Here is a 27,097-nt window from a genome sequence, read left to right on the forward strand (position 1 = left end):
TCCAACGGTTGGATTTCTGTTGAGGTGCGCATAAGCGTGACAAGTTGTAGTGTTTCTACACCAGAAAAACTGCAGTGTGCAGTCTTTTGTTTCTTCTTAGATGGTGACCTTTCCGTACTCGGATTTGTATGAAATTTAATCTATAGTTTCCTGACACATTTTAGTCTTCCATATTAGATTTTTAGATTTATCCAATGGCTTGATATCTGTCGAGGCTTCCATTAGTGGGACTAGTCGTAGTAGAAACTACACCAGAAAACTGATGGGTGCAGTCCTTTGTTTCTGTTTAGATGGAGGTCAACCTATTATTGGATTGACCTCAAATTTAATCCATAGATTCTTGATATCCAGTTAAATGACATATACAAATTTTAGGCAGATCCAATGGTGGGTTGTCTGTCAAGGCACGGATTAACAAGGTTGTTAGAATTAGCTAAAGTTTAAAATAGATATATTTGGGTGGTTACATGATGGCATTAGATGGTCAGTGGTTATTATACTTTCGATATATTCTTACTATTGTGAAAATATTGGTGTGGAATGAAAATATATCTATATGTTTTATTTTATCGTGATTATTAAAATATTTGGAGAATTGGTTAAAAGCTACGTAAGGCTTGATTCTAATCTTAAAAGATTGGATACGTAGGCAGCCTTATGTACAGGTGCAGTCACTATATCTATAATATATATATATTAGTTTGTGTGATAACTATGTGATTGTGTTAGAAATTACTATTGCTTTGAGACTACATAAATATATATGTGTGAGATAGAAGTTGTATATGAATATAGACTTTAGTATATGTGGATATGTTTTGGACATTAGTGTGTGTGGACTTGAATTTGGGCTAATGAATTATTTGTTTACGATATTATATATATGAGTGTGGTTAGATAAATTGCATTTGTTTGATTATAAGTCTGTTTACATTCAATGATATTTAAGTGCTTGATTTGTCTTGACGCGCGAAAATGACTCTCTGCATGTGTGGTCTATTTTAACATGGATAATGCTAGTATAATTATAAGTGATAATAATGTTTTAATGTGTTGCCCACATCTTTAGAACTCTCCATGCCTTAGGATTTGGTAATGAGATATTATGACTTGTGATGTCATGTGATAGATGGGTATTCATTGAATGTGCCATGAATGACCCAATAGTTTGGACTGCCCTAGAGAGGAACTAAGATATTCGCCTTGCGGGTTGGTCGTATTCCTTGAATGTACGGGAATGTAGGTTTGGGTATTCCTTGAATGTGGCGAGAATGACTCAGGGCATTCATTGAATGTGCCATGAATGGCCCGTTAGTGTTATGATGGGTATTCCTTGAATGTGGCGGGAATGACCCAAGGTATTCATTGAATGTGCCATGAATGACCTGATATTTTGTTATGCCCAAAGGAGGCTTTGTGATTATGTGTATGGAAAGCCAAAAGATGGTTGTGACTCACAAGTTACGAGTTTACAAGATGAAAGTATGTTTCCTGGAGGCGATATCCCGCTTGGGACATATGTCTTGTAGTGGTACTCGGTGTGAGTGAGGCACACGGATATGTGTGATTTGGCAAATGTGTGTAGTGCAAATCGTGGAGTAGGAACTAAAGGTTGGGCTGTGTCTTTGAATAAATGAGTCAACAAGATAATTAATAAGCAAAGTAAAAATATTGATTTTTCGTGTGATGGAGTTATTGCATATGATGTATATGTTTTCTTATGAGAAATATATACGTGGTTTGTATGAGTTGATACTCACACGGGATGAATGTACTCCTTGGGTGTGATATTTTCCCCGTTCTCATAACTAGACGAGTGGTTTTTAAGTAAAAATATATGAAGTGTGTGATATTATGGATGTGAAGTGTGATTGTGAATAATATTAGTAAATGATTGTGATTTCTATGTGACTGCAAAATGACTATAACGTGATATATTATTCCGAAAATATTAATGAATTGTGATAGTCTGAGATCTATGGTTATGCACGTAGAAACTTTATGATGTAATGATATCATATGAATGACTACCCTTGATATAGGTATTATGATAAGTGGTATTCCTCGAATATGCGGGACAAACTAGGTTATATCAATTAGACTTAAATGTCTTAAATGAGGTTTGGTTATGAATGGAAATTTGACTGATTGAGATAAAACATTTTATTGTGATGTCTAACTCTGTTTTGCAGGAGGGTAGGATCGATTAATCTTTTCTGTAGGGACGTAAATATCCTACCCTAAGACGACGTGTTGGCTTAAAGGTAAGGTATACCAAACTCATATTTAATTAGGTTATCATATGTGCATTTAATAAGTGGAATGTAAATGGTATTTATGTTGTAAGTTATTTTGGAAAGTGGGAATGATGAGTACTGTTATATGAGATTCTTGGAATTTGTATATTGGGGTGAAATCTTACTTGGGAAGAAACTACACGCCGTTTTGGAAAACGGAACTATATTGTCTTCCAAGTTGAAATGGTTGGTAATGTTATATTTATTAATTTGAAAGACTTTTATATATATTTTGTTGTTAGTCTACTCATACCAGCAAATTCAATTTGCTGACCCATGTTTGCTTTGTTTTGCAACGTGGGTGTGTTCTTGGGAACATAGATGGTGGAGTGCAGTGGATAAGGACACGTGGTTTAGAGTTGCTCTTGGAGTCTTCTGGTTTAAGATTTTCTGAAGAGTACGGTTTTGTTTTGAGACAGATGTAATAGAGTTGGTTAGTTTCTTTGTAGTTTAATAATGTGATTTAAAGATTGTTCTTTTTAGGTTTCTTTTGATTTCAGTTTTGTATATATCGTGGTTGATAACAGGGTTTTGGGTTTTGTTTCACCCCGGGTTTCCAGATAATTGAATATAATTGTTTTAAATATTGTCTGGAAATTTGGGGTGTGACATTGTCAGTCGTCATTGCTCTTTCTTCCGATCCTCTGAAATCACCCTCATCAATGGAGACCTCTGAGATGACATATATAGCAATTCTGTTGCTGGTGACATCCCTCTCACAGTAGGCGATTCTCCAGGTGATGTTGCATAGACGGATCCTCTTTTGGTTAGTTGCTTCTTTGCCTTGGTTTTTCTTTGCTGGGGACGCCAATGTCAGCAAAACAAGCATGGAATTGGTGTTCATCTTATTATTCGGACTAGGAATGAATTCAAAGGGATACTCTCTTGGCCAAACAAGTGAGGATCATAGTTTTTGTTTGACCTACCCCTCAATATCTCTCCGAGTAGCAAGTGACACATATTCTCCAACAACCATGCTACAAGCAAAGAATAAACAGAAACAACAACTCCTACCAGGATCATATCCCACCGATCCTTGCTTGCAGCTACCATACCAAGCATAAGTGAAGTAGTAGAAAGCAGTCCATCATTTGAACTAAGTATAGCGGCTCTAAGTCACTGACAAAGAGCTGAAAAAAGCTTTTAAAGTATTTGATAAAGATCAAAATGGCTTCTTCATATCTGCTAATGAGGTAAAACTTTTCTACTACAGTGTATGTACGTTTTAGCTCTGTTTCTGTTAGTTAATCACTTCTACTAGCTACGTAAAAGGTATCAGTCGTTTAGTCCCATTGGACGACCATTTAAATTGTAATGTCTGGCTTCTTAAAGGTCATTAAGTCATTAACATCGTTTACACGAATTACGTTTAATTGGAAGAAAGAAATTCCATGTGCTTTTGCACGCTGTGTTGACATCATACATATTTCGTGTTGATACATACCAATAGGAAAAGCATCAGTCAATTCACATTGTTCAAGTCTAGAGTACCTTTTGTTGTACCTGACAACTCAATACAATTGAACTTCTCAAACACAAGAGTTAATGTTTTAATCGACAATAAAAATCATATAGGTAACAATCAGGTTATACAAACCATATAAGGAAAGCTGGAAAGGTTCAGATCAAAGCAGGGTGGTTTCTATCATGCACGACGATCTCTCTATTAACAATATCTGAAATTAGTTTCAGAGCTGCATGACAGTCCTCACAAATCCGAAGGTTCTTCATGATTCTAATTGGTGTGCCTGGAGGCGTATTTATCAATCCAAAAGAAACTGCCAACTTCTCACTATGGTGATACAAAACATACATGCTCCTTTTTGTCCTCATCCATGTCAAGAAGTACAACTATGGTATCTGGGATCATATATACCGTGTATATTGATACATTAATATCTTACCATTCTGGCATTCTGGCAGGCTGAAGTTATTTCTCTTGGCAACCTCCTCCATCCTTATTTGGCTAAATTGATCGGTTACTGCATTGAAGGTGATCAACAGGATGTTAGTGTATGATTTCATGCCTAGAGGAAGCCTAGAGAACCATCTATTCAGAAGTATGTTACTGTTCACATCTCAATCACTTGCAATATTGTTTACCATATAGTTCTTTATCATTGAAGGTGATCGATCAATGGGATGTTAGTGTATGATTTCATGCCTCGAGGAAGCCTGGAGAACCATCTATATATTCAAAAGTATGTTACTATTAACATCTCAGTCACTTGCAATAGTGTTTACCATATGGTTCGTTATCTTTAAGGTGTTTTTGAATTGGTGTAGAAGTCCTTCAATTATGTGAGGGACTGATGTACATGTTGACTATTTTACCATGAGTTATAAAGCAAAAACATACTGTAGTAAATATTTGGGGCTAGCTCCTAAATACCAAAAAAAAAAAAACTATTTGAGGAGTTATGTAAGAGATTTTCAAGTTCTATATATATTATCACTTTTCCAGGTTTTATTATCAAAATGGTCTATAATAATGTTAGCTTTTGATTTTACTTAGGTCTTTCAAAGTTGTCTTTCTGAATGTTCTTGATGCAGTTGTCCATAAAAATTATATTGTGGTTGTGAAATGTGTTTTTTCATAGGATGGACGTGTATATGAGAAAGGATTCATTTTTTTGTGATATCTAAAAGAGTCCCGGCCATATGGCCGGGTAAAAAACATTGTCTATATACTAAACCAAAGACATCTAATGAAAGATTTTCTCTCTCCTATGTGACACTATAATATTAAAAATAGTATTTTCTAATAACCTACAATCCCACTTATATGGAACCTCTTTGGAGAGTTGAGTGTATTTATAATTCTTATATTTGGAAAGTTTGAGTATATTTCTAATTCTTATATATTTGATCAAATAAAAAAATTGTTAAAAAATAGGTGATTTGTAAAGGTAATTTCCTATTACGAATCAAACACTTTTAGTGTTCCAATTCTTATATATTTGATCAAAAAAAAAAAATTGCTAAAATATATGTGATTTGTAGAAACTAATTCTCTATTACAAATCATACAATTTTAGTGTCTACTAGTGGGTATTCTAAGAGAGAGAGAGCAAAGAAGGTGAACACAAAATTTTTTGTTTTTTTTTTAAGAAACTTCCATTGTGGAGGGGGGTTGGGCAGACCCTTACCAATTTATTAATCATAAAAACAATAGGGACTGGGACTGGGACGGAGACGGGACTTGCCCCAATATACAATAAATTATGCATCAATTATCAATAGATGCTATAAACCTAAACTAGCTAACTAGTTGAATCCATTTATAAGAATAAAAACAACCGTTACAAAACCAAGGCTCAAAATATCGTCAATATATTTGATATATTATCGATATATATCATTTTTTTGTATACCGATATGGATATATTCGATATATCTCAACCAAATATTGAATTTTTTTTTTCTAATATATATCACAATTTCCGATATAACGATATATATCGATCGATATATACGATATAAATTGTTGACTTTGACCGATATTGTTGATTTTGACCAAATATTGTTGACTTTGACCTATATATTGACGATATTTCCAATATAATTGATGATATTTCCGATATATTGACATACAAAACAAAATTTTGACTAGTCAACCAAAAAATAGATATCTCTAATATTTTCAATATATCTGATATATATATCGATTTTTGGATACATCAAAATATTCACCGAATTCAATATTTTGGAACTTGTACAAAACAATGCTATTTAAACTCTAAAATTACCCATACCCATCTTGTCGAGAATATAGCAATCTTGAGCTTTCTAGGTGAACACAAGCTTAGATGGAGGGAATTCCAGAAGATGAAGTAGACATGGAGAGTTGCACAAGAGTTGATGGGACTAATACCCCCTGTTTTTGGATTCTTCAAGAAAGGTAGTCAAGAATCCAAGTGGCACTAACTAGAGAAAACAAGGCGTGACTCTCCGTGTCTAATGACGGGAATTCTAATTGATTCTTCAAGCATACGAGCTTTAGAATCATCAGCATCATATTGCTTAATTCTAGCATTAAAATTTGAACATAAAATTTAGTCCGCCTTGTAATAAACAATAAATACGCAGACTTACCAGCAGAGTTACTAAAAAAAAGCAATTTTATCACCAAAAACAGATTTTCAAGAGTCCAAAGAGGATTCAAGAGGAAGCCAAAGTGTATGAATATTGATTGTTCATACTATATATAATGGGTCGTGTCGGTTGGGTCGGGCCATTTATTATTTCTCGTCAGGAATACACTTGATCTTTCATCTACTTGAATTATTTTTAATTTGCGTGCATATTTGATATTTCATCTACCTGATCATTATGAGTGATTAAAAAAAATTGGAAAGTTACTTTTTTCCCCGATCTGTCCCTAAAAGTCACTCCCTCAAATCCTTAGTTCCACCGTCAAACATTTGAGTCAAACATAAACATGCATCACTAATCGCGGCAAGCTAGTTGTTCATATATATTATATATGTGATATGTACATTACTTTTTTTTTTGGGTAACTGAGATGTACATTGTTTGACGGGTCTGCCTTCATTTAGCGAATATGTATTGCTCTCGTGAACTCCGTCCGTCTGACCAGTGAATTGCCTCAATTTGGTACTCCTTAGATATATATATTATAGCTCTACCCTCTTGGCTCTATTTTTTTAGCATTCACAGAGTCTCTAATATTTGTAAAACTCTTTGGCTAATTACGAAAAAGTAAGAGACTAATATAGAAAAATCAGACAATTGACAATCACATAGACTCCAGTTTTTTCTAAACTCTATTACTAATTACGAAAAAATATGATATAAAGAAGGAAACAATCTCATCTAGAGTTTCATAGATTCTCTAACTTTTCCTAAACACTATAGCCAATTACGAAAAAATAGAAGACAAAAAAACTAAATTGCTAAAAATAATAGTTTCCACCGAAAATGATTTTCCTAAAACTCTTACGCCACAAAGAATAGTTTCTACACTAATCTTAGGTGAAGTTTAACATAATAAAATTTCTTTCTAGAAAAAGACAATGAAATAACGAATGAAAAATGAATTGAGGTGCCTGAACATTTACTTTATACATTTGTTAATCTCACATGTGACTGGGACAAAAAAAATAAAATAAATGTCAACTAATCATAAATAAGTAACTGTGTACACCGAAAACTAAGTGGACAACAAATAAAATTGTATTGTATGCACTATATGTCTATATGGGCCTAAACAAATAAACTTGGATAGATTTAATGCACCATCCACTTTGGGATTTAGACATTTAGTCATCGTTAAGGATTTCAAAAACCACAGTAATTACGACATATTCAAATTAAATTTCTGAATTTATAAAAAAAAATTCAACACTATAATGTAATTTCCAATTATATATATATATATATATATATATATATATATATATATATATACCAAACCAAAACAAATTTCAATGGAAAATTAAATTATACAAAAACTAACATCACAAAACATATAATAGAAAATTTTGCATTCATTCTAATGCAAGCTCACATGTATATAAAAAAATAAAAAAATAATGGCAAACCAATAATGACAAATATTTTAAAATATATATAATACTACATGAAACTAAGCTCAAAGAACAATTAATGAGAAACAGAAAACTAGATGCAAATACATCGAACTAACCTCAAATAATATTTAACGGAAAATCAGAAATTGGATGCAAATGCAAACATTAAACTAATCTTAAAATGTAATTAATGAAAAATCGGACTATGGATACAACTGCATTAAACTAACCTCAAAAAATAATTAAAATGAAATCAAAACTTGGATGCAAATACATCGAATTAACATAAAAAAAATAATTGTCGGGTAATCAAAAACTAGTTGGAAATGCATTGAACTAACCCTCAATGATTAAATTAATAGAAATCGAAAACTGGATGCAACTGTATTGAACTAACATCAAAGAAAAATTAACTATAAATTAGGAACAGGATGCAAATTCATAGAATTAATCTTAAATAATAATTAATGGGAAATCGGAAACAGGATGCAAGTGTATTGAACTAATCTAAAAAAATAAACTGGATGCAAATGCATTGAACTAACAACAAGAAATAATTAATGGAAAATCGAAAACTGGATGCAAATTCATTGAACTAACCTCAAACAATAATTAACAGAAAATCGAAAACTAGATGCCAATGCAACCTTATCGAATAATAAACGAGAAATAAAAAAACTGGATGCAAATGCATTAAAATAATCTCAAAGAATAATTAACGGGAAATCAAAAATTAGATGCAAATGCATTGAACTGACCTCGAAGAACAATTAATAGGAAATTGGAAATTTGATGTAAATGCATTGAACTAACCTCAAAAAATAAATAACAGGAAATCAAAAACTATATGCAACTGCATTGAACTAACATCAAAAAATAAATAATGGAATTGAAAATCAGAAACTGGATGCAAATGGATTGAACTAATCTCAAAACATAGTTGTGTTATATGTTGTGGGAATGTCTCGATAAGTATAGTTTTGCATTTAAAATAGTGTTTATTTTATCTCTTTTCGTATGATTGAGAACGTCTTGCTATTCAAGTAGCTCCAATATGAACTTCGCCTTATTAGGCAATCTCACAAAACTTTAATCAAACTTCTATTATTAAACAACAAAATGAAGTTGAAGGGTTTTATCAAGGGTGAGTTCTTTTTTTTTAATGGATAATGGGCTTTTCACATTATAGGAAATTTGGACAAGTTATCAATATAATATTCATATATAATAGTTCTGCATATATAGTTGCAAATATTTTTCAGAATAATTAATATAACATCACACGTTCGTAGATAATATTTAAAGATCCCACATAGTGAGTCATGTATAATTTAAAGAATAATTAACGGAAAATCGAAAACTAGATAATTTTTGATGATCCCACATAGCAAATGAAACATAATTTATTTTTATGTCCTGTTTGAAGTATACACACCACATTGGATAATTAAAAAAAAAAATTAAAAACTGGATTCAAATACATTGAATTGAGTTCAAAGAGTAATTAACAGGAAATTGGAAACATTATGCAAATACAATAAACCAGACTCAAAAAGTAATTAACTAAAAATCGGAAACTGGATGTAACTGTATTAAACTAACGTCAGAGAATAACTAACGAAAAATTAGAAATTGGATGCAAATCCTTGAAAAATATTTAACAGGAAATTGGAAACAATATGCAAATACATCAAACAAACTTCAAATAATAATTAACGGAAAATTTGAAACTGGATGCAAATGCATTGAACTAATCTCAAAAAATAATTAACAAAAAATTAAAAACCAAATGCAACTGCGTTGAACTAACCTCATAGAATAATTGGTGGGAAATCAGAAACTAGATGCAAATGTATTGAAATTAAATACCTCACAGAATAGTTAACGAAAAATCAGAAACCGAATGTAATTGCATCGAACTAACCTCAAAGCATAAATAATAAAAAACTAGATGCAAATATATTGAACTAACCTCAAAGAGTTATTAACGGGAAGTCATAAACTGTATGCAAATACAATAAACTAATCTCAAAGACTAATTAACGAAACATTGAAAAATGGATGCAACTGCTTTGAACTAATCTCAATGAATAATTAATGGGAAATCATAAATTTTGATACAACTACATTAAACTAACCTCAAAAAATGATTAATGAGAAATCAAAAACTTGATGTAAATGCATTTAACTAACCTCAAAGAGCAATTAACTAGAAATCGAAAATTGGATGCAACTACATTGAGCTAACCTCAAAGAATAATTAACGGAAAATCAGAAACTTGATGCAATTGCATTAAACTAAAATTAGAGATTAACTAATGGTAAATCAGAATTTGGATGTAATATCTTGAGAAATATTTAACGGAAAATCAGAAACTTGATACAAATGCATTGAAATAGCCTCAAAGGATAGTTAACAAGAAATAAGAAATCGGATGTAACTGGTCGAACTAACTTCAAAGTATAAATAACTAGAAATTTGAAACTATATGCAAATGCATTGAACATCGAACTAACCTCTAAAAATAATTAACTGAAAATTAGAAACTGGATGCAAATGTATTAAACTAATCTGAAATAGTAATTAATGAGAAATTGGAACCTGGATGGAAATGCAATGAACTAATCTCAAAAACTAATTAATGAAACATCGAAAACTAGATGCAACTGCACTAAATTAACCTTAATGAATAACTAACGAGAAATCATAAACCTGATACAACTGCACTGAATTAACCTCAAAGAATAATTAACGGAAAATCGGAAACTTGATGCAACTGCATTGAACTAACCTCAAAGAATAAGTAATGGGGAATCGGAAACTAGATGAAATAACTACATTGAACTAACCTCAATGAATAATTAACAGAAAATTGGAAACTTGATGCAAATGCATTGAACTAACCTCGAAACATAGTTGTATTATTTGTAGAGGGAATATAATGTCTCGACAAGTATAGTTTTGCATTTTAAATAATGTTTATCATAATTATTTTATTATGATTGAGAGTGTCTTGCTATTCAAGTAGTTTCAATATCAATTTCGCCACATTGAGCATTTTCATCAAATTTCAATTATTAAAAGAAGTCGATAGGTTTTATCAAGGTTTGGTGTTTTCTTTTTATTGAGAGTTGTGCAAGAAATTTAAATTAGTGATTAATATAATTTTCATATATATCTTATAGCTTTGTATAATTACTAATATTTTTTAGAATAATTTAATATAATGGCACCCGTTCGTAAGACGGGTTTGAAAACTAGTGAAGTAATATAGTACATGCAAGTTGTTGTTTTTTTAAATAGTTGACTTAAAACACGATGAACAGGAATTAATTAAGTGTTGTAAAATATTTATAAAAAAGTGCAACTAACTATGGGATTAATTTGGCAAACCCCCCACCAAGGGATGTCTATCTTGCCCGAAACCCGAATAAAATATCCGCACCGAATCATGTCCGAACCAGACAAAACCCGAATCCGAACCTAAACCGAAATACATAGGGTAGGGTTTGGTCACACTCTTTAAACCCGGACCGACCCGATAATTTAGCCCTAAACCCGTTAAAAAGGCTAAAAACCAAACCGAACCCGAACCAAAATCGAACCTTAAATCCGGTTTCAATTGCATACTACAATCTAGGAGTGTAAAAAAACCGTTGACCCATCATCCGGTAGGGTACCCGGTTTTCACCCGCCACCCAAACCCGCACCGACCCGAAAATAGACCCGCCCCGCCACCTTTTTTACACGGTCGGGCTATGAGTGTAGGTTCTATGCTCAAACCCGACCCGTCAAGCCGCCCGACCCACACCGTGTCAAAAGTCATTGACCCAACCTTGTTGACCCGCACAATTTCAAGACTCTAACTTTAATATTTTTGTATTTTGTGTATATTTTCTTTTAACTTTTGTAGGAATTTGAGAGATATGAATACAAACTTATGAGTTCAACATCAATTTCACATATTCAAGTTTGAACATTGGATAAATATCAAAAGTTTAAATTCAACTTTCGAATTTTGAAGAAGATGGATTATTCATCCTTGTATTAATTTCGAATTCTTTTAGTTTATATTTTATTATTTTGTACCATAGATCCTCACTCTCATCTTCATTTTATCATCTTATGGAAAATAATCAATTTACAAATGGATGGTAAATCACGAGAAAAAAGTTTTAAATTTACAGATATGGTTTTGGGTTTAAGTTCAAGTTTTTTTATTTTTGTTTATTTTTTATCGATTGATTCTATTTTTTTTTCTCTATGTTGTGAATTGGAAATATATTACTTACAGAATTAAAAAGTTTTTTTTGGGTGAAATTGGGTTAAAATGATAATTTCCACCCGACCCGGATGACCCGCCCAAAACCCGCCTCGTAAGATGACCCAACAGGTTGGGTGATGGTACTAAGACATGACACTTTAACCCGCCCCGCCCCGCCCAAGCACTATTTGACCCATGGTTGACCCGGGCCACCCCGTATTACACCCCTACTACAATCTCATATAAAAGAATGAGTTAGATAAATATTTGGATTATGATCTCATTTATGTTTACAATGATGAGTTATTTAATATGTTGGATTATGAAAAAATTTATGTCGGGATTTCTAATTTTTTCAGTAAATGCACTTGATCATGTGTCTATAGTTCATTTTGAGTCCATCTATTTTTAAATCATATCAAATAATTATGTCCGAGTATATGTGATAATTACTTCCAAATTCATTAGAAGTTTTATTTTGTTTGAAGGATTGGTGGATAGCCGAAGAAGGAATAAAATGTAGATATATATTTCAAATAAAGTTTCTTATTGTCTTCTTTCTTCATTTATACCGAGTTTTATCCTATCCGAAATCCAAACCCGAGCCCAATGGATATCCAAAATATAGGATTAGGGTAGGGTCGGGTCAGGTACCCGTTTGGACATCCCTACCCCCACCCACCCCCCAAGGAAAATGCACGACAAAAAACCTTTTTTAATGGAAAGGGAGGGCAAAATCCATTATAACTACTACTAGGGTAAATTCCCTGATTCGGCCATGCTAATGTCAATGTGTTCCCAATTCGGCCACAAATTGCAACTCAACGCATTTTGTCAGCAACTAATGGGGTAATGTCAACAACTTTTTGCACTGAGTTGCTGACAATGGCCGGATTAAGAACAAAATAACATTATCATGGCCGAATCAGGAATTTACTCTAACTAATAATTGTAAAATTACTACCCCCTGCACGATCAAAAACCTTTTTTAATGGAAAAGGAGGGCAAAATCCATTATAACTAATAATTGTAAAATTATGGTGAAGGAATACTCAGAACGAGAAACCAAGTCCAGTGATTAACTGAAAACTATACTTTTCAGTTTGCAACTTTCAGATGAAACCGTCCACCGCCCATAGAGAGAAAGCCTTCTTCCTTCAGCACGAATCACTTACTATAAATAAAGACATTTTTCTGATTAGTATTTCGTTTCACTTTCAATACATATTTCTCTTCTTCTTCTTTTTTCGATAACCCATTCAATACATATTTCTCAAGTAGTCTCTCTATATGATTTATATATGAGACCAAGCCAAAAACTATATACATGGTTAACTCAAATTAAACAAGATTGAGTCAAAGTTTCAGTGTCTATCAGAGGTCATGCAATAATACCAATTTTGCATCCAATGAGCTCAATGCATAGTTGTCATCGATCAATAATATCTTCAAGGCAATGGTGGTTATAGGACTAAAACTCACCATAACATGTGTAAATATTTGTTTTTATCCTAGGGATTAATATTACATTACACAAAGTGTTTACGACTTAGTTCTAAACTAGATGAAAAAAGGGGATCTTACTAATCTCGATCCCTCTTTGGTATATATAGGAGTTTGGTTTAGGGCATGCAAGAGTTGGAACTGATGTGGAAACGTTTTGTTCGGTGTTTGAATAGAATTGGAATTAGGAAGTTTTCCAATTTAATTTCCAATCTACGATAGAATTGAAAAAAAAACATGGTTTATGTGGGTACTGAGAAGGAGGGGCATGCGCCCTCGAGATTAGGCATAATAGGGGCGAGCGCCCTCGAACTTTGACTGCGAAACTCCAAACTTTCACCGAAGTTTTAGAATGTCTTATACATGTAATTTTCAACCAGCTTGTATCGAGTTTCCTCTATGTAATCAAACCATGAGGATTTTACAATCCCGTAAAGTCTCCAGTCTCAACCCGTTTCGTCGCGTTCATGTCGATTTCTGTAAAATCAATTAAACAAACTAATTAAAAGAGAATATATATAAATTAACTTGACAACTTAATATAAATGTGGGCATAAATGTGTAGCATTTATGTACTTATCAATGACTATGTATTGATGCCCTGACAAGACACAATACATGTTTCATACCAATTTACGACCATGTGTAGTTGTGGTACTACATACAACATGTTGTCTCAATTTGACCAGGGATAGTTATTAATTTCTTTTTGTTCAGCTCACTCCTTTGCAGGTTGCTGATAAGAGCCCAAAAATATAGTTTTAATCCCCTAACAATAATACTTTTAGACCAATTATGCGAGTAATAAATAAGAGTTAATGTTGATTACGTGATTTTATGTATTTCAGGCATTAGAGTCGATTATGTGCAGAAATGTGTCACTTTTGCGAGATAAAGGAGCAAGGGTTGGTTGCTAAGAAGTTATGTGATTAAAGGCCAAGATTCAAAGAGAAAAAGCCTTTAAAAAGCCCGGTCAAAGCTGAAAAGTCAAAGTCAACGCGGGCAGAAACAGCGCACAAAAGTCAGCAAAACTTCCGTAGACCGTATCTTTTGACTCAGACCTCGGAATTAGGCCTACCTTATGTCAAAACGACCAGCTCAGAAAGAGATTTCCAATGGTCTAACCTTTGACCCAATCAAAGGAGTAGAAGTGGATGAAAAGCCTACTGAAGTCAAATCCAACTGAAAAGGGCTCTGTGGACTGAAGAGATTGAATTTTGGGCTCGATTTTCCGGCCCAAAACATGGCTCCTCAGCCCATGCACGAAAAATGTGGATCTGGTCTCCTCTATTTTCAACACAGAAGACTTAACTCTTAAGCATTCTAGTTTTTAGGTAGCCATTAGCGAATAATTCTAGATCTAGTTTTAGTCTCCATTAATTAGTTTTTCATATCTTGTTTTTATCCAGTTATACCTTTCAATTAATTAGTGTTAGAACAAGTAGATTATTATTTGAGAATCAATTTTAGTTTTACAATAAAGTATTAGTTTTTAATTCTAATTTAGTTTATTTGATTAAATTCTTATTTAATTTTAGTATTGTTAAATTCATAAATTAGGTTGTCTTCATTTCATAATTAGTTAATCATAATCTAGTTTTAATTATTAAAATTACTTAGATCTAGTTTCGATCATTTGGTTATTAATTATTTCTTAGTGTTAATTTAGTTTGGAATTATTGATTAGATCAAATTAGTAAATTTACAATCTTTATATGATATCTTATTTAAATTCAATTGGAAATGATAGTTTAATGACCCTAGGCTAAACCTCCATTAGAAGGGTTTGAGAAAGCCTTGATGAAAGTTTGATTGTTGTTAGCGTAGAATAGTCGTAATTTTCCATTCCAATCTAGAAAGTAATTAGTTCACCATGAGAATGGATTTGATTGCTTCACATGCTAGTTGTTAGTTGGTAGAGATTACCATGAACAATTGGGGATTAGAAACACCCAATTGCTATGCGAAAGCATTGCAATTCGAATTACGACGAATCTTCGCTAGTTAATTAAGTTGAGTTAAAATGGAATCAATCCCCCCTAATTCCTTATCATAGTATTAATTTAGCATTTCGTAGTTGAATTATCGTATCTTGTTAGCATAATTTGCATCGTAGTATAATTTCCATTCATACTCTCATTGACTTTGGATAGACTGATAATCTTAAAAACATTGAATACTAAAGAACTAGGAGTGGAACGAATTCTCTACTCTAAACGTATTGCATTGATAAAGAGAGTAGAAAACTTTGATAAAACCCTTAGTAGAATCTAGCTTTAGTTTTACTTGCGTTTGAGTCTCGTTACTTATTCGTAGGTAAAACTATATTTTTATGTTTATTAGTTGCTTACATTATGAATACTGTTGTGATTCTTTGAATGGAGTACTTTGCTTATTGGCAAAAACTCTTACTTCCTCCAGTTATATGCTCTTCTTTCCAACTGCTTGTCTTACCACATAACGACACATAATACATGTTACGTTATTCGAGTCTGATTGCAACCGCCAGCACATGAAGCCTTATCCAAATCTGTTTTGGTTTTGATAACCATTAGTTCATGGAGTTGGTTATGTACTAGGACTCTATAAGTGGAGTTGGTTATCATAACCAACTACTACACATGATCCTTATCTCAATCAATTTTAGTTTCCCTTTTACTTTAGGACTTGTATTCGATGGGAGTCTATAAATACAATCCCATCCTTAGAGTTTTAAGAATACACATTAGAGAGAATTGAAACTTGAGAGCATAGATTACAAATTAGGTGAGCTTGAGAACATAGATTACAAATTAGGTGAGCTATTTTGTGAGTGCTTTGTGTGAGATTGATTGAGAGAGAGATATTAGTGTTTGTAACTACTTCTTGATAATAATGGATTATGGTACGCTTGTGGATTAAGGCAATTGCCTAACCACGTATATCTGTGTGTTTCTCTTCTTTGTATCTTTCTTCTGAGTTTTCTAGATTCTAAATTCATCGTGTTGGTTGGGGTATATCCCTAACAAATAGTATCATAGCGTAACGTTTTACTGTGGATCTTGGGTATTGATTGTTCCTGTGTGAGCAATGGCGAATGATGAAGGAAAGCTCAAGATCGAAAAGTTTAACGGAACAAATTTTGGATTTTGGAAGATGCAAATTGAAGATCATCTATATTAGAAAGATCTATATCTTCTATTGATGGGATCCAAACCTAAAGCAATGACTGTGGATGCTTGGAACCTGCTTGACAGAAAGGCACTTGGTACAATTCGGTTATCTCTAGGGAAGTCAGTAGAATTCAATATCAAGACTGAGAAAACCATTGTGGATATTATGAATGCTCTCTCTACTATGTATGAACAACCCTCTGATGCTAATAAGGTACATCTTATTATAAAGCTTTTTACTTTAAGGATGTCTGAAGGAGATTCGTTCAAGGAACATCTCAATAAGTTCAACGAAACCAAGGATCAGTTAGAGTCTGTTGAAATATCTTTTAGTAATGAAGTTAGAGTTTTGGCCATTCTTGGTCAGATGCAAGCAAGTTGGAAAGTTATATTTCCTGCCAGCAGTGGCTCTGCAGGTAAAACTAAGTTGAAGTTTGATGATGTAGTTAATATGATACTGACCGAGGAGATCTGAAGTAAATTGAATATTGCTTCTACTTTTGAGTCTGCATTGAGTTTTGAAAGTAGGAGTAGGAGTTCATACAGGGATTCTGATAAGAACAGATCTAAATCCAAAGGAAAATCTCAAGTTTATATATCCGAGATAGATTGCTATAACTGTGGCAAGAAATGACATTACTCTTATGATTGTCGATTGCCCAAGAAGAAGAAAGGTAATAAACATGGAAAGAAGAAACGCCAAGAAGCCAATGTGGCTGAGGTGTTAGATGATGCATTGATTTGTTTTATGGAGAGCAGAGAAGACTCTTGGGTGCTGGACTCGGGTGCTTCATTCCATGAGACCTCAAATAAGGATATGATAGAAAGCTATGTTCCAGGTAATCTTGGTACAGTCTATCTGGGTGATAACAAGCCTTACAACATTGCTAGTAAAGCTAAGGCAATGTACAGATCAAGATTGATGGGTCTATATGGAAGTTAAAAAATGTAAGGCATGTTCCGGATTTGAGGAGAAACCTAATCTCAGTAGGGCAGCTGGCAAGTGAAGGTTACACTACCCATTTTACAGGTGAAAGTTGGAAAGTAGCAAAAAGTACATCACTTATTGCACGTGGAAAGAAAGATGGTACTCTCTATTTAACCACCAATGGTTGTGGTTATGTTGATGTTGCTGATGACAAAGAAGATCCAAACATATGGCATCGCAGACTTGAGCATATGAGTGAAAAATGAATACAAGTCCTTCATTCACAAGGAAAACTACCAGGTTTGAAGTCTACTGGGATAGACTTATGTGAAAACTACATATATGGGAAGCAAAAGTGTGTTAGCTTTTAGAAAGTGGGAAGAACTCCAAAGCAACAGAAGTTTGAGTTGGTTCACACAGATGTCTGGGGTCCTTCATCTGTTTCCTCTCTTGGTGGTAAGTCACATTTTGTGACTTTCATTGATGACTCTACTAGAAAGGTATGGGTTTATTTCTTGAAGCAGAAATCTAAGGTTTTTTATGTATTCAAGAAGTGGAGAGCTATAGTTGAAAATGAGACAGGGTTGAAATTGAACTGTTTGAGATCTAATAATGGTGGAGAGTACAATGATACTGGTTTCAAGGAGTACTGTGCTTAAAATTGTATTCGGATGGAGAAGACACTGCTAGAGACACCTCAACAGAATGGTGTGGCTGAGAGAATGAACAAGTTATTAACAGAGCGTGCACGGTGCATGTGTATACAGGAAGGGTTACCGAAACTGTTTTAGGCCGAAGCAGTTAGTATAGCTGCTTACTTGATTAACCGTGGGTCATCAGTTCCATTAGATCACAAGTTACCTGAGGAGGTCTGGGGCGACAAGCAAATAAGTCTCTCTTATTTGCGAGTGTTTGGATGTGTGTCATATGTGCATATCAGTGATCAGTCTAGGGATAAACTTGAACCTAAATCACTGAAGTGTGTATTCATTGGATATGGTGGTGATGAGTTTGGTTATCAATTTTGGGATTGCCATAATCAAAAGATCATACGAAGTATAGATGTGGTATTCAATAAGAATATAATGTACAAGGACAGAAATGACACACATGTTAGTGGGACTAACTTTGTTGACTTGGAAGACACTAAAGTTAGTCATGGTACAGTGCAACAACAGGTTACCGATGTTCCACAATCAAACATAGAAAGTGATGATGAGGTTGCTACATCACAGACTCCAACTCCGGCCAGTGATCTTAGGAAGACTTCTAGGCAACATGTACTGAGTCAAAAGTATCCCACATCCACTTATGTGACTTGCTCCTTACTGATGGTGGTGAACCCCAGTGCTATGATGTAGCAATGAAGGTAGAAGATGCGAGCAAGTGGGAGCTTGCTATGAAAGATGAGATGGACTCCATCATCACAAATGAGACATGGGAGTTGTCTAAATTACCCATTGGGAAGAAGGCCTTGCATAACAAATGGGTATACCGAGTAAAGGAGGAGCATGATGGCTCTAAAAGGTACAAGGCCAGATTGGTAGTCAAAGGTTTTCAGCAGAAGCATTGTATTGACTACACTGATGTACTTTCTCTTGTGGTGAAGCTTACTACTATCAAAATGACTCTGGGTATTGCAGCAGCTGAAGGTTTACATCTATAATAGTTAGATGTTAAGACTACATTTCTTCATGGTGACCTAGATGAAGAAATTTATATGCACCAACCGGAGGGTTTCATCATGAATGGTAAGGAGGAAATGGTGTGTAAGCTGAAAAATAGCTTATACGGTTTGAAACAGGCACCAAGACAGTGGTACAAGAAGTTTGATGGTTTCATACAAAAGAACGGTTTCTTCAAGTGCAATGTTGATCATTGTTGTTACTACAAGAGGTTTGATTCTAGTTATCTTATTTTGTTGCTATATGTTGATGATATGTTGATAGTTGGGTCAGATATGAATGAGATTAAAAATCTGAAGAAACAATTGTCAAGTGAATATGCTATGTTTGCTCTCATCTGTTTTTACTCTCATCAATACAATATTTGCTTACTTAGAAAAAAAATAGTGAATATGTTATGAAGGATCTGGGTGCAGCTAAGCAAATTCTTTGGATGAGAATCAGTAAAGATAAGGAGAAGGGAACTTTGACATTGTCTCAGGTTGATTATGTTGAACGTGTCATTCGAAAGCTCAACATGAGTGATGCTAAACCTGTTAGCACACCCTTGGGTAGTCACTTTCGGTTATCTAAGGAATAATCTCCCAAGACCCAGAATGACATAGATTTCATGGCTAAGGTACCATATGCCTCAACCATTGGAAGTCTAATGTATGCAATGGTTTGCACGAGACCAGATATTGCTCAAGCAGTGGGAGTTGTGAGCAGATTTCTTAGTGATCCTGGAAAGCAACATTGGGAGGCAGTTAAGTGGATATTGCACTACTTGAAAGGCACTACTAATGTCTATTTGTGTTATCACAGGGGTGATATAAGACTACAAGGTTATGTTGATGCAGACTTTGCAGGAGATATTGATCGCAGGAGGAGCACCACTGGTTATGTGTTTACTATGGGTGCAACAGTCGTAAGTTAGGTTTCACAATTACAGAAGATAATTGTTTTATTTACTACAGAAGCAAAGTATGTTGCAGTCACTGAGGCTAGCAAAGAATTGATATGGCTCCAAGGCTTGCTGGAAGAGTTAGGTTTGATACAAGAAGAAAATGTGTTACATTATGACAGTCAAAGTGCAATACATCTAGCGAAGAATTCAGCATTCCATTCGAGGACTAAGCATATTGATATACGCTACCATTTCATCAAGTCGTTTCTGGAAGATGAAGTACTAGTACTTGAAAAGATTCAAGGAAGTCGGAATCCGCTGATATGTTGACTAAGCCAGTGACTATTGAGAAACTGAAGCTCTGTTTAGCTGGCTGGTCTTCTAGCTTGAGGATCGTTGTTGAAGCACACCATGATGCACCAGTTATACAAGGAGTACAGTTACTTCGTTTTATCAGTCTTCAAGTGGAAGATTGTTATGTTATTCGAGTCTGATTGCAACCGCCAGTACATGAAGCCTTATCCAAATCGGTTTTGGTTTTGATAACCATTAGTTCATGGAGTTGGTTATGTACTAGGACTTTATAAGTGGAGTTGGTTATCATAACCAACTACTACACATGATCCTTATCTCAATCAGTTTTAGTTTCCCTTTTGCTTTATTAGGACTTGTATTCAATGGGAGTCTATAAATAGAACCCCATCCTTAAAGTTAAGAATACACATTAGAGAGAAACTTGAGAACATAGATTACAAATTAGGTGAGCTATTTTGTGAGTGCTTTGTGTGAGATTGATTGAGAGAGATATATTAGTGTTTGTAACTATTTCTTGATAATAGTAAATTGTGGTATGCTTGGATTAAGGCAATTGCCTAACCACGTATATCTGTGTGTTCCTCTTCTTTGTTTATTTCTTCTGAGTTTTCTAGATTCTAAATTCGTCGTGTTGGTTGGGATATATCCCTAACAGTACCTAGTGTCATTGGGAAAAGATTCACCTCCACTTAAATATTATTATCCCTCGGGTCTCAACAAGCATGAGTTGCCTTGGAGCAAGCTTTGGCATTATCAGTTTTTCTTGCTAGACCATAAATGGATGCAGATCCATACAGTGGTATTTTCAAAATTGCATCAATTAATGCTAGCAGCACCATCAGCTGAAGGTCGCTCGATATGCATGGCAGTTGAACTTCAAAATCTTACAAACAGAGCGACCTCGAATTATCGACAATCAGGCGTGACATATAGAATTATATACACTAGATATTTCATTTATTTTTATTTGAATTCTAGAGACTTATACATTGACGATACCATGTTAGTCCTCTTTATGCCTTGTGATGGAGACGACCATATGATTAATTATATTCTGAACTTGATTATTTTGCATGCCAACCTGTACAAAATGAGTTGGGAGCTACCAAAGTTTCCTCCTTGGCAGGTCGCCTACAATACGAACTGGGGCTATCTAAAGTCATATGCCTATGTCTAGTCAAGTTATAACTTGGGTTTAATACTCCATAAATCTCCAAAATTATTACACTTGATTTGTACTAATTGATTTGTACTAATTTTGTTTAATTGGTAGTTGCTCGAGTTAGTGCAGATCAACAATACTCCAAACTGAGGGCTACGAAGGAATCTACAAATTCGGTACTACTTAAGCATAGTAGTTCACCATATCATACAAAATGGCGAAGACGATCTCCAAGTTTTCCACACCAATCGTATTGATGCACTCACAAAACTCAGTATCAATCAACCATATTGATGCACATCGAAGGCTCAATATCAACCAATCAACTTGATGCCTTGCTAAGGATCAAAGTTTGATTCAACTATAGTCACGCCCCCAAAAGGCGTATCAGCGAACCAATTCAAATTGGCATCTGCGATCATAGTAAACTCCCCCAAAAGGCTTACTATCAACCAACCAAATTAGCATCTACGATCATTGTAACTCCCCCAAAAGGCTTACTATCAACCAACCAAATTGGCATCTGCTATCATAATATATAGCGCCCCCAAAAGGTCAGCTATCAATCACTCAGCTTGATGCCTATGTAAAGATTAAGTTTGATTAAACTGTAATTACCACTCAAATGCTAATTATCAGTCAAATCCAATTATCTACGAACTATGATTTACGAGCAAGACCTAACACATCAACTCGCAACAAAGCTCTAAGCAACAAATGACATCCAACTTACAAACACAGAAAATAAGAAAATTCAATTCACAACAATCTCCATTTCAAACCAAGTAAGTCTAACACATGGTCTCATTTATTATCTTTTTTTACACCACTGTTCCAAAAACAATGATCTAAAGAAAGGGGGTTGTTCGTGTAAGTACCATACACTCTCAACCAATCACTGTGGTCCACGTGTCCAATGTCCAAAGTCTAATCATAGGTCTAACATACAACCTATAATCCAAGTCTACTACAAGAGCAATAGGTTGCACACGACCTAACACACCAAGGCACACATATGATCCCTATCAACAGATATCAACTCGAGCACAATTATTAAAGCATTTTTTTTTTTTTTTTTTTACTAAGTGAGCAAGATTTTGTATTAAAAATGAAAAATAAGTTACATGGAAATGTACAAGGGAAAAGAAAACACACAATGGAAATTAGGGAGACCTGAGACATCAGTTCTCACTCTAGTGTGCAAATCTAAAACAATTCAGACTAGGGAGTTAAAACATTCATTGACAGCACAAGGAGTTAAATAGATTGTAACAAACATCCATCTCAAGAGCCAAACATACTGGATGAGCATCATTAAAGGAAAAGAGAGTAAGAGCTCAACAAATCATTATTACATAACAGCTCCAAGAGAAAAACGGATAGACTCATCAAATCGATCAATAAAAGGAGGATGAATATAATCATCTGGGGATGTTCTCTCCCACCATGGAAACCTCTCCAAGTTTAATCTCCATGGAACTACGTTTGACTTGATTCTAGTTCGATAAAAGAACTAGATACGTAGACAGCTTCACATAAGAAGTTCAGCCAATACTATCTATCAAATCATTTTGGTTATGTAAAGGATAAACAAATATCACCCTAGTTTTTACACTTAATTCCAATCATTCTTGCTGATTAGAGACCCACGTCAATAGCTTTCAACTCATGTCAGAATTGATCTATGCCTTGAGCTTCCTTTGTAGATCAATATAACTCTTCCATTCTCATCCCTGAAAATAATACCTTCTGAGCTTACTGGAGATAGAGTGCCATCAGTATTCAACTAAAAAGGTGTTTCCACCTCCAAAATCCTACTAAAAAGGTTCCAACCATTCGCTTTCATTTCAAAACTCTAAGTATTTATCGTTTTGGGGTTTTTGGTAAGATTTCTGATTGTGGAAAAAGTGCAGATTTTCGATATGAAAAAATATATAACATTTTAAAATCATTTGCAATGCGCCAATGCCACTTTTATTTGAAAAAGTGCATATTTGCCGGTTTGCCCAAGGAAACAGGCCAATTGTAATCAAAAGTTAAAATATCATTGTTCTTAACATATGAGGTAAATTTGGTCAATCTGAAAAAAAAAATCATTTTAATTAGAAAATACAATCTAGATTCGTAGGTAAATTGGTACACACTTAGAACTCAGTTGTTATAATAGGATCTAAGCTTCGATTATTACATTTTAAAATGAGCAAAAATAAATAGTAATCTATTTAAAAGACAGCGTTGTCATTCCATGACAATAGTCGTGTGATGCAAATCACCATGACCATTCTTTACGGAATCCTTCAGTATGGAATGTGAGGGTTAGTAGAAGAATAGGGGGAAAACTGTGTGCTCATGGCAAATGAATTTGGACTGCTGCTATTTTGGGCCCTGGTTGGAGTTCTGGGCGTCATTGGACTTCTTGATCTGGATATCATACCACTTGTACCACCATTACGATAACCTCCCCTCTCTCCACTCCTTCTAGGCCCTTTCTCGGCCCACTTGAGTTCTTGTTGCTTGACCAGGCTTGGATATCCCGCGCAACATCCAATACTTCCCGCTCTATGTATGTACCTTTTAATCATAAACAAAAATTGCAAATCACGTATTATTTTTGAATACGAATGGATGAACATTATCAATCAAATACATATACTCACATATACATGCTTCTTAGGTAAACCAATAAATATATGCTATGCCAGATTTGGCTCATTGCTAGTGTATTTTATCAATGTCAAAATTCAGAGTCTTCATTTGTCCTTAAACTTGGTTAATTTCTTAAGCAGTTCTGGTGTAATGGGCTTCGCAAGCCAATTCGAATATCACTGTTATTTAAACAAATGAATACTGTATATGGTCCTCTTCAGGGGCCGGCGGCCGGCCATATATTGTGACTGTTCTGTTTGGATTTTGGAATGCTGAATGAAAACCAGTTTCTTTTCCTTTTCAATGACAAATAATCAAATGTGAACAAGAAGACATCCATTGTGACAGCAGTTCTTTTTTGTTTCTAACCTAGTATTGAATCCCAGCAAAAAGACTCATTCTTCACTAGAAAATCATCAAACGCAACAATAATCCTTCACTTAATTAAAAATTTTAAGTAGTAGAATTATAGTACATCAAACAATCCTAATGATTAAAAAAAAACATAAGAGTATCGCAATTGAATTGATTTCAGAAAATCTCGACATCAGTCATAAAATTGAAAAATCAAATTTCAATCAATTCAGATTGTCTAAAAAGAGTAAAAGCCCTATGCTACAAGGATTTTAAATTTGCAATTTGCATTAGTCTTGTATTTCATAAATTAGTAATTTGAATTGCTTAGTGAAAATATAAGTTGCTCGCTATCATAGATCAAAATCACCTTAATATCGTAAATAAAAAAATATATGAATAATGTATGACCTAGGTTCAGTTAGGGGTGATATATTCTGTAAAACTGTTTTACATGTTTACCCAGAAAAAAGGGTCATAGTGTAGTAAACTTGTAAAGCTTGAACACCTTTAATTGGGAGACTTAATTCTATTAACAAAAGAAAAGGAGACAGACAGACAGACAGAGAGTTACCTTTGGCTAAACCTTCTGCCAAGGCATTCAACGCATTTTCTTCCTTCTGTCATCTCACCCATACCAACGCCTACACAGTGCCTGCAGTAAACTCTTCCACATACCTGATTTCATAATTATTACCCAAATTATTAACGAAAATGAAAAGGAAGATTGTAATATTGGCAAAGGATCCCAGCTATATCTCCATATATAATGGTACTGTTAATTAATATTTCAATCATAATATATACTATGACAGTACGTAAATCAATTTCCACAACAACAAACTATACTAGAAGTAACTGGAAATTATGTATTTGCTAAGACTCGGCCATTTATGGGCTGTTTGCCGAAAATACTTGGACAAAAATGAAGGTTTACGTACCAGGCATCGGTTGCGAGAAATGTAGATATATGTGCTGCACATTGTGCAAATATTTGAGTGAGGGATTCCAGGTCTCCTTCTTCCTCTCTCATGATGTGTAACTCTAGAAATCACACTCATGCCGCTTATATCATCGTCGTAAGCAAGGCTATTGTCTATATTACTTCTCATTTCCATGTGCATATTTCTTTTTTGATCTTGTGGCATCACGGCATGGGCATGACGAATGTCTTCTACGGCATGGTGATGAACATGGTTACGCCCTCTTGGCGATACATGGCGGCCTTTTTCTTCTTCAACGAGGTGTTGACGAACTCTTGTCCCATGTATTGCCTTGGAAAAATCAAGGCTAGGTGATTTTCCCATGCTTAAGCCTTCCTTCATTGTAATTTCGTCAATAGGAGACATGTTGAGTTTTTTCTTATCTCCTGCATCATGTTGTTGTTTCAACTCAGCGAAGTCTTGGAAAGTGAGGTTCACTGATTCATCTGGGACTCCCAGATAAAGATCTTCAAGCTCTTTTCTTGCCTTCGCTAATGTTGCTAACTCTCCCATTAAGCTCAAGAAAGAAAATTAATAATGTTGCTAGCTTTGTTTAGATCCTAAGATGCCCACAAAAGAGAGAATATGTTGTATGGGAATTGAGACATAAACTTTGTAGAAGAGTGGATGTTAATAACAATGCATAAAAGTGGGAAAATGAGAAAAGGACAAGGGGTTCGGCAAGTATATGGTCAATGGAGTCATGGTTACAAAAAGGACTCTTGGATAGACACGGTTTGGAATTGGAATATTTTATGATGTTCAACGTTAATCTTGATTTATTACCAATGATTCCGCTATGTTATTAGCAGCTATCAACCTCCATTTAGTCGATCATACATATTTTTTTTAGTGTTGTTGCATCAAAATTATGGCTTGGTCTCTATTATTAGAAACCTTGGGCCATGAAAACAATAATAGATCATTATTAATGTTCTTGATCATTTTTGCACCTAGATTTGAATGTCATCAATTTCGGTTACTATCCAGTTTTCCCAAGTTTGGCACAAAAGACGCCAATAGATTCCAGCAGTCTTACCAAAAAGTACTAAAGAATTCCAAGATTCCAAAATTTGGCTTAAATTTTAGGGTTTTTAACTAAATGACTGTACGATCAGAGGTTAGTTGAATTTCAAAATTTTCAAAACAATTTTTAGTTAGACTAAAATGAAACGTCGAACTTCTGGTCCTTTGCTTTTACGTCGTGGTGGGCAGGCATTCCAAATTTCCAATGTTAACAAAATATTATCAAACCTGCTGGGACTGAAAGGTAATGAAACTTACATAGGATTAGACGATTAGTTGCAATTAAATTGTAAGCAATGTCTGTGAAAAAATGAATTTAGAAAAAGAAAATAATAAATAAAAA

General features: G+C 34.2%; 1 protein-coding gene across 1 annotated transcript; it reads right to left on the bottom strand.

The window, feature by feature from the left end:
- Positions 1 to 23,878: 23,878 nt before the first annotated feature.
- On the bottom strand, positions 23,879 to 26,410 carry LOC147490233 (uncharacterized). Its single transcript, XM_086573351.1, has 3 exons — positions 25,687 to 26,410; positions 25,320 to 25,423; positions 23,879 to 24,316 (listed from the first exon to the last, which is right to left on the bottom strand). Exons 1-3 carry the CDS (start codon positions 26,239 to 26,241, stop codon positions 24,043 to 24,045), a joined length of 933 nt encoding a protein of 310 aa, XP_086429477.1. The 5' UTR covers positions 26,242 to 26,410; the 3' UTR covers positions 23,879 to 24,042.
- Between the last annotated feature and the right edge of the window lie 687 nt (positions 26,411 to 27,097).

The sequence above is a fragment of the Coptis chinensis genome, chromosome 7, assembly GCF_015680905.1.
Source record: "Coptis chinensis isolate HL-2020 chromosome 7, ASM1568090v1, whole genome shotgun sequence".
NCBI classification, from domain to species: Eukaryota; Viridiplantae; Streptophyta; class Magnoliopsida; order Ranunculales; family Ranunculaceae; genus Coptis; species Coptis chinensis.